This window comes from Schistocerca gregaria, chromosome 3 (assembly GCF_023897955.1).
Source record: "Schistocerca gregaria isolate iqSchGreg1 chromosome 3, iqSchGreg1.2, whole genome shotgun sequence".
In the NCBI taxonomy this organism is placed as follows: Eukaryota; Metazoa; Arthropoda; class Insecta; order Orthoptera; family Acrididae; genus Schistocerca; species Schistocerca gregaria.
The window spans coordinates 642,762,521-642,771,922 of record NC_064922.1 but is presented as its reverse complement, the minus strand read 5'-3'; the positions used below and the strand labels follow the sequence as shown (position 1 = coordinate 642,771,922).

Here is a 9,402-nt window from a genome sequence, read left to right as displayed (position 1 = left end):
TCGTAATTAAATAAATAAGTACTTACATATTAAGAGGTTGATGAGAAATGATTTCACTTTGTGATAAAATATGTTGGCGTAACCTTGTTACAATTGTATTTTCACATTTTTGTAATGAAATAAATTATTTGGACGCATTATGTACATCAAATCCATGGAACGGTGAGTTATGCAGCACTAGTGGCCAATCATGTTTTGACATGCTAGTGACCAAGTAGCTACTACATGCTGCCAGCCACAACAGAATCTTCCGCGACGGTGGTGTCGTTTACAGGTGCTTGCACAGGCCAGGTACGGTGTGCGAGACTTCTTTCAGACCACGCAGAGACCCACTGGCTGTTGGCACCGTAGCTGTCGCCGCCGCCGCCACCACCCGTGGTCAGTAGACCTGCACCTCCACCGCCGCCGAAAGGAGCCCCGTAGCTTGAACTGGGCGGTGCACCGTAACTGGAACTGGGGGCAGAAGCATAACTGCCCCCACCTCCTCCCCCACCAAACGGCGCCCCATATGCAGGGGGAGGTGGAGGAGGAGGAGCTCCGCCTCCACAGCCGCCGCCTCCGCAGCTGCGCCCACATCCACCGCCACCTCCTCCACAGCCACCTCCGCCGCCTCCACCGCAGCCCCCACCGCAGCCTCCCTTACCGCCTCCGCCACCCTTCATGAACAGACTGGTAAGGCTGCTCAGGCCACCTCCCAGACCTCCTAGTTTTCCGCCTCCTCCACCTCCTCCACATCCACAGCCGCCGCCTCCGCCACCGCCGCCGCCTCCACCTCCGCAGCCGCAACCGCCACCGCCGCCACCGCCTCCACCTCCACCACCTGAAGGCCCGTAACCGTAGCCGCCGCTGTCGCCTCCACCGCCGCTGTCGCAGCTGCTACTGCAGTCGTCGCCGCCTCCGCTCATCATCAGCTTCTGCACCAACAGCAAGGCCAGCGCTGTTATACTCAGTATCTTCGCCTTGATGGCTATAAACTTGATCGCTAAGAGGGCAAGAGGCAGTTTGGCCGCTAAGACCACTGCCAGTCCGATGGCCACCTTCTTCAGTATCTTAAGTAACTTCTTCTTGAGCTTCTTCTTTTTCTTCCGACCTGTGAGAAAATAAGACACCTATTAGAAAACCGACGACAGGGCTAAGAATAAGAGACATTCTGAGAAATATGACATGCAGTTACCAAGTACCGACTGCTCGTAATGTTTAGTGGTACTGGGAAGAAAGTCAAACTTAGCGCAGGGGAAGTCGTGAAGTTAAAGAGAATACAGAGTAGTGCATATTGTGGCCTGAAGCTCGTCGTACTGCAAAACCACTAGGAGGTGCTTCTAAATAATTTTTTGTTTACCGCAAGTTCATATTTTGTGATAATATTGAGATGTTATAAAATTGTTTGCAATATAATGCGAATCATGGAAATGGAAAAAGTGGGACAGAAGAGATACGAAGCGTTTGAGATATGGTGAAAATTATGCGGGCTGATAAGATAACGAAGGAGAAGGAATCGGCGAATAAAGGAAATAGTGGAAAACACTGAAAAGAAGGTATAGGATATAAGGACATGGCTTAAAACATTAGGCAATAACCTCCATGGCAATAGAGATAGCTGTAAAAGGTAAAATCCGTAGGGGAAGACAGAGATTTGAATCGATAACTATATCGAACTAATGAGTTCCTTGCGTGTTTTGAAGGCATTCTACATACAAGGTCGGTACAGGAAAAGGTGGTACATGATTATTGCAATTTACGAAGATACGTTTCTTGAGTCTACAAGGCTTATACGTTTTCTGGTGCACCAATAAAAAGGTTGCCAAGTAAACTATTCTAAATAATGTTATTATACGTGAAGACGATATGAAGACTGAAACAAAGAGCAAATAAAAATTATGGACGATCGTAAAAATGGTTTTATGAACCTGACCCCTTGCAGGTGCTGGCTCCAAATCGGAGTCCGCCTCTCAGACTAATAATAGTAAAGGGTTTAGAAAGGAGAAGATTAACCCCCTTTTTCACTAACGTTTTAGTGAGCGGAAAATCTGTTACTGATTATTTATTTAACCTGACAAGATTAGGGACATCGGGCCCTCTCTTACATCTAACCAGGCATTCTACTTAATTCACATTTATGTGTTTTAGTAGGCATGTTAAACTACATGTAGTACAAAAAGTGAAATAAACAATTACAAAGGCACACTTGGAAAAATACTTACATATAGAGTTTGTATTCGTAGATGATAAGTGCTGTAATAATTAGATATTGTGAAAGAGACAGATTTTAGGTAGGAGTGCTAGCAGCAGGGAGTAAGAGGGAGGGTGATGATGAACGGAGGAGAAGAATAGAGACATGATGTAACATAATTAAGGAAATATAATAGAAAAGAAGATTGCGTGGTTAATAGAGATAGATCAAGAGGAAGGAGAGAAAGGAGCAAGATGGGTCATTCCATGTCAATTTAACCAATTTGAGAAAATGTTCCAGCTGATAGGCTCAGATTTGGCTGAAATTTAACACACCCATGGTACCAAATGTGGAACATCATGTACAAAATTTTAAGTTCCCCTGCCAACTAGTTCCACAATTATGGCTTGTGAAAGAAGGTGGCGTGACCCCGAATTTGTAACTCACATCTGGCAATCTATCTTCAGACCCAACTTCAGGTTTTAATAACTTTGGAACTATTCCACACAGTCCAGTGAAAATTTTACAACCCAGTGACATCCACTTAGAGAACACACGCTATGAATCAAAACACCAACAACATACTTCTGAAGGAAAATAAAAAATTCCAAAATATGATTAAAAAATGTAATATGTTAAAAGGTACATATTGTAGGTGCCCTTTATGCCAAACATAATTCACTCAAAAAGGGTAAAAAAATTTTTGTGGTAAGCTTAAGGTGGCCTAAACACACACAGAACTTATCTTGCCCAATCAGTGACACAAACAGAGTTACATGCACACGAAAATACAAAAGTTGAAAAATTACCTGAAAAACATCGATTTTCTAATTGCTGTAGCACAAAAGGGACAAGTGATATCCAATCCAAATTTCAAACACTGCATACGTAGACCATAATATAATATGCGGCAAAATTTCAACTTGTTATTGCAAGGCATTTGTGTACAATGGAAGTTGACAGATGTATTTGGTAACGTTTCTTTTAACACGATTTATCAAGTAATAGTGATGATGCAGACAGCTTGTTTCAGATAAAGCTGCAGCAATTGTTGGGAACCATTAGGCAACAGAAAGGTAAACAGTGGTAGTTTTCAGTAACAGAATCAGTCATTGTCAGGCAGGAACAACAAAGGAAACCAGCCACAATTAGAGGTTACTCATGTTTTTAAGATTCTAGTTCAGACTGGTCAGTACCGTTGTGGAATGTCGGTATGGAGGCAGAAGAGTGTACTAGTGGTGCTTTTGTTCGAACAAGTTGCAGTATTGGTTGAGCACAAGCATTTGAATGTCATAAAACAACTTATGGAACACACCCTGTAGGCACAATAAGTACAGTTGCAGCCACCCTAGCTGGGAGTATGAAGCACTAACATGATCATATCGGCGAATGTTGCAGGTGTAACGCACACAGGCATTCATAGTTAGTTCTAGCCGTCGGTTGTTTTCACTACTCATGCCATGCCTTGTTGAATTACATCACAACAGTGGAGGTTCGGTAGAATGAGTGCTTGCACGAGTTGGCGTTTCAAGTCCTGTTGAAATACGTTCCGAAACAAGCAGACGTCTTCTGGCACACTACGTCTGTATTCTCCGGCCACTTGAGATGCTCATCCAAAGATACACCCAAGTTCTTAACTGTTTTGTGATATGGTATTGGAACACAGTCGAGCAGAATAGGAGGCAGCCGTTCGCAGAAATCTGAACTTATTAATTTCTGTTTCGCTATTAAGATTACTTGTGTCTTTTTTTGCATTTAGTTTAAGCCCCAGGTTTTTCGCTCACGTCACTACTGAAGACAGATCATCATTCATCTGAGCGACTGCAGTGTTTATATCTTCAGGTCTGACGCTTAGGTAAAGCTGGAGGTCGTCGGCATAGAAATGATATTTACAGGAGGACAGAACTGACGAAATATCGTTGACATATAAAGAAAACAAAAGTGGTCCTAACACAGATCCTTGTGGCACTCCCGAGGAGACATGGTTCCCGGAAGATTTTTCATTTACGCAGACAACACAGTGCTATCTGTCTTTTAAGTACCTTTCAAACCATCTCATCGTACTATCTGAGAAATTAAGCTGTTGCATTTTTCTGAGCAATATGTCAAAGTTAATAATATTAAAACTTTGAAGAAATCTAGTAGCGTCAATATTGTTGCCTTGCGGCTGTCGATGGCATATTTCAGATCATCAGTTACTTTAATTAGAGCAGTGTTTGCGCTGTGATGTTTACGGAAAGCGGATTTAAATTTGTCATATAGGCTGAATTCATGCAGGTGTTCAGTGATTTGATCATGAACAATACACTCAAATGCTTTGGAAACAGCAGGCAGTATACTAATTGGTACCCCATGTGATTGAGGAGCAGAGGTGAATGCGAACCGAAACTGCTGGAACGTGCATTGACACATCTGATTCCAACACTTTCTGCAAAGCATCACCACACGGCAGGGCAGTTAATGCTTCTTGTTTGATCCTGAATAGCCTGGGCAACCGTTATAGCCGCTGAGAACAATAGCCTGTATTGTAATTTGACGAGAGCTATCAGTTTCAGAAGATGGAATTTCTGACAGTTTCTAGACTTTTTGTACACCTTCCGGATGTATTACTGCTATATGGACGTTTTCCTTCTTCTGGTTTTTCTTTACAGTAAAATGAAGGTGGAGGTGACCGGATACCGTTGAGACATCGTGTATGTGTTACTTGGTCATATGACGTTAGAGCGGTAAGATGGGTTGACGTGGAAATGGTAGAAAATGTCAAAAGGAAGCTGTCGTGTTCGAGCGTGTCGACTGTCACACTATGCCGATTCCTCGGCGAATCAGTGCGAATTGTCAATGGTTTCTGCGAGGAATCGTGTTCCACTCACTGCATAAAACGCGGCGTAAGAACAGTGGTTCGAGAGGTGTTCAATAAATAATGCAACACATTTCTTTCGCGGCAAATTTCGGTTGAAAAATGTGGAATTTGTTGTGGCACTTCGTAGAATATTTCGTCTTCACCTCCCATAGTTTCATGAAGTTCCTATAGATGGCGGCGCAATACATAACCTTCAAAATGGCGTCTGTAACAGAGGTGCAGTCCAAGCTGAGAGCTGTCATTGCGTTTCATTTGGAGGAAAACGAAAACATCAGATATTCACAGGCACTTGCAGAATGCCTGTTGAGCCTTGGCAGTGAACAAAAGCACGGTGAGTCGTTGGTAGAGGTGTCTGTCATCAACAATGCCGCGCAAATTTGCCCGATCTCCCACGTGCCAGCAGGCCGCATTAGGCTTTAACTCCTGTATTGTGGGAGCGTGCGGACACTTATATTTGAGATGATCAATGGATCACATTCAAACACCACTCTGGTCAACTGGACGTCTTTGTTGGTAGTACCGACACACTCTTTCACCAGTTGGTGTACTCAATGATGTGTGCTCTCTGCGTTCCTCACGAACTGACTCAAAAAAATGTTGAAATGTGTGTGAAATCTTATGGGACTTAACTGCTAAGGTCATCAGTCCCTAAGCTTACACACTACTTAACCTAAAGTATCCTAAGGACAAACACACACAGCCATGCCCAAGGGAGGACTCGAAACTCCGCCGGGAGTAGCAGCACATCGAGTAACTCAGGATCACAAGGAGGAACGAAGGACCTTCTTTGCGCTTCTGCTTGCGCCTTATGAAGCTGATCGCGTCAATTTTTACTCGAAAATAGTCACGCGCTATGAAACATTGGTTCATCAAAAAATGGTTCAAATGGCTCTGAGCACTATGGGACTTAACTTCTGAGGTCATCAGTCCCCTGGAACTATTTAAACCTAACTAACCTAAGGACATCACACACATCCATGCCCGAGACAGGATTCTAACCTGAAACCGTAGCGGTCGCGCGGTTCCAGACTGTATCGCCTAGAACCGCTTGGCTTCGGTTCATCAGTCGGAACCGGAAACAAAGCGGAAATCCATGCAATGCGTGGAGTGATACCGCACCCGCTCTCCCCCGAAGGAGAAGTTCACAGCCACACCCTCAGCCGGTAGAGTCATGGCGAGAATCTTCTTGGACTCTGAAGGGATTACTCTGTTTATGTTCTCCCTGATGGTGCAACGATCGATTCTCAAATGTATTGTGCTGCCCTCAGGAAACTGATGAACTTACTGCATCGCGTTCATCGCCACAAATATGCAAACGAACTTCGCGTCGTCCGTGACAACGTAAGGCCTCACACAAGTCTGCGCACCCGAGAGGAACTCACGAAACTCCATTGGACTGTTCTTCCTCATCCACCCTGCAGCCAGGATCTGTCACCTTACCACTTCCAAGTGTTTAGCCCAACAATGAATACACTTCGCGGGAAGCAGTACGTGGTTGACGGGCGGGTTACTGATGCAGCTATGCTTTCGCCCCGACATTGACCAGTAGAGTGGTACCATGGGGTCATACATGCCCAGTAAGCTGGGGTAAGGTTGTCCCTCTGAAAGGGGATTTTGTTAAAAAACAGTGTTTTGTAGCTGAAAGAGTGGAGCATAATAGTGTACTGGAATCCTGAATAAAACCAGCCTGCTTTCTGGAAGAAAGTGTTGCATTATTTACTGAAAGCCCCTGGTAGTGTCATAGAGCTTTGCAGACAAGGACTAGAGACGAGTAACACGCGTTCTCGATGAAAGTCGGTTTCAAATGCGACAGGAATTGCGGCTGTCAATGAATCTATGTCCGTTTCAATCAATTTACCAGCACCGATGACAAATGGAATTACGTGATTGGAAATTTGTATCGGATGCCTAGCAAATGACAACTGCTCACAGTGGTTCATGAAATTCCATGTCTGCAAACTCGAAAACAGACAATAGGTAACTGAAGATGAGTAACGGGGACCGGTGAGTTTCGATTTTGCCTCTTTTGAAATGATGCAACATGTCAGGTGCACCCACGGCACTGTAAGGCGTTTAGCGCGCTGTGTGTTGATGGTCTTGTCAGGGTCAGTGGTGGTTCTGTGATATTTTTGGTTAAGTTTCTTTTAAGATTTATTTGGACCACTCATTCAGATTACAGTGAACATGAACCAGGATATTTAGTTCTACGTTATCGGTGATCAAGTGTCACCCTTTCTGCTACACCATCATGAGGGGTTGCTGTGAATACACTCGTCGTTCAGGACGACAACAGCCAAGTACACAGTGCTTCACACACGCATATATGGTTTTTCGAACGCTGGGTTACTCTAAAGCATCTTGATTGGCCCGCTACGTAACCCGATAGTAGTCCCAAAAGAAATATTTGGCAGTCATCATTTTCGCAATTCGGTAGCTCTTTAGATCAAATCACCTATGAGTGGCTTGAGGTTGATGCTGCTTACCTGAAGAAATTTACGCCCTCTCCTTTTTCGCCGAGTCAAATTTAGAAGTGATGTCATAACGCTATATACGTGGTAGCTCATGGGAGATGACTGAATTTTTATCAGATGTGGTAAATATTTTACAATTTTTTATGAATAAAAGCCGTCTAAACCAATAAATAAAATGTGTTTATTTATTACGACGCGTCGGCATATTCAAATATCAGACATAAAAAACTTTGAACTTACGAAACAATTTCCATTGTCAATAATAAGATTTATACGATGAACCTTGTTTCGCAATTTCAAATATTTTGATAACTGATGATGACAGATACCGAAACGTCGTAATGAATTAAGAGATATTATTTAGCGAACCACATGGTCTTATTCGTAAAATATACATGACCATCGCGGACTTATAGCGGAAATTAGTTTCTTTTATTGACAATATCTAATCATTACCATAAATTAAAAACATGGGACTCATAATAGGACGAAGTGAAGACAGAACATCGTGTTAACAAGACGAGACATATTAAAACCAATTAAAGACTGCACAAAAATCCTGGGAATGATTCACTGGAACGAAAAGCAGGGGTTGTGTAGGCAGTCGAAGTAGGAATCTGTTTTATAGCTTGACTGTTTACAACGTAGCTGCTCAAATAATTGTTTTTATTTGTGTTGTATAGAGGGAAATGGACAGTGATATTGTTGGAAACGTTCACTGGCGAACATACCTTCTTCTTCCTCGTCGATTTCCGTGTCGAGCACGAAGTCGAGTTCTTTGCTGGTACCCTCCTCTCCACCGGGCGACACTGTGACCGAAGTCCAGGCAGGCATCCTTATCCGAAGAGCGCGGCTCTCGGCGAAGTCCTCCAACCGCTCCACCACCAGGTCTTCCAGTGCAGATTCCCCGTCCTTTGTGGCTACTTCGTTGTCCTCATCCGTGTCCCCGCGCTGACTTCGTGACTGCGCTCGCTTGACCAAAACCACGCTGTCTCCTAGCAAGCGTATCCTGTCCTTTCTGTCTATTAGATCAACAAAGAAAATGAATTTCCTACCGAAGCAAGGAAGCGACAGGCCCAAGACGCAGTCCATTAGCGTCTCCGAGGCGACACTGCGGCCAGTCGAGTTGGACACATTGGCAGAGTACAGCACGTCTCTTACGATGGCTCTTCCGGCCTGGATGAGGAGGCGAGGAACTGCCGACCACCTAGAATCCCCACTGACGTTCACAGAACTCCTCACATGCTCCACTGACGCCACTTCGTCACCTGGGAGGCGTACCGATCGCAACACGTCACTGTCACTCGAGAGACGCCTCTCAACTGTTGTCCATTGTCTTGCGGTAACAGTCCTAGCCACACTACAACGGAGCGGCGTCAGACACAGAAGGAACAGCAAGGAAAACATTTCCCTTAACTCGGAACTCTACCGATAAGTTCCACGTAAAAACTTCGCACTGGCAGTAAAACGCCTTGCTCAGTTCAACGGCACATCGCGAGAAATGCCACGATCCACACAGCTCCTCCCTTTTATAGGGTTTCAACAAATCTTTTAGTGTCAGTGGGTGACGATCAGGCAGCAGAAGTGTTAATAACTACTGGTTTGTCGCGCTCTCTCACGACATCGTGATTGCGTTGAGAATCCATTAAGGTCCTCGCTGTGTCAGTGGAGCGCCGTGGAGGGTACGGTACTTTACAGCCACAGTTTTTTCTACAGGTAAGACTTCTGCGTGAAATACTAAATATTTCAACGCGTTCGCTAATAATGGGCATCTACTGGTGAAAACGAGTAGGGGACTCTTAGAAAGTACAGATTCACTCTGAACTGCTTACAGCAAAAGTAGTCGTATAGCTGACAGACCTATATTCTTTAACACTTTTAAGCAACGTTTGCAGTACAGC

General features: G+C 44.3%; 2 protein-coding genes across 2 annotated transcripts; both read right to left on the bottom strand.

Moving 5' to 3' along the window:
- Positions 1–221: 221 nt before the first annotated feature.
- On the bottom strand, positions 222–662 carry LOC126355543 (loricrin). Its single transcript, XM_050005901.1, has one exon. It carries the CDS (start codon positions 660–662, stop codon positions 222–224), a length of 441 nt encoding a protein of 146 aa, XP_049861858.1.
- A 174-nt stretch (positions 663–836) lies between these two features.
- On the bottom strand, positions 837–8,982 carry LOC126355201 (uncharacterized; the record flags this gene model as incomplete). The annotated part of the gene is made up of 2 exons (XM_050005431.1): positions 8,233–8,982; positions 837–1,090 (listed from the first exon to the last, which is right to left on the bottom strand). Coding segments are annotated over exons 1-2 (930 nt in total), but the record flags the coding sequence as incomplete, so codon positions are not given.
- Between the last annotated feature and the right edge of the window lie 420 nt (positions 8,983–9,402).

Coding starts and splice junctions, on each gene's coding strand:
- LOC126355543 (XM_050005901.1), bottom strand. CDS start 662: ATGAAGGGTGGCGGAGGCGGTAAGGGAGGCTGCGGTGGGGGCTGCGGT.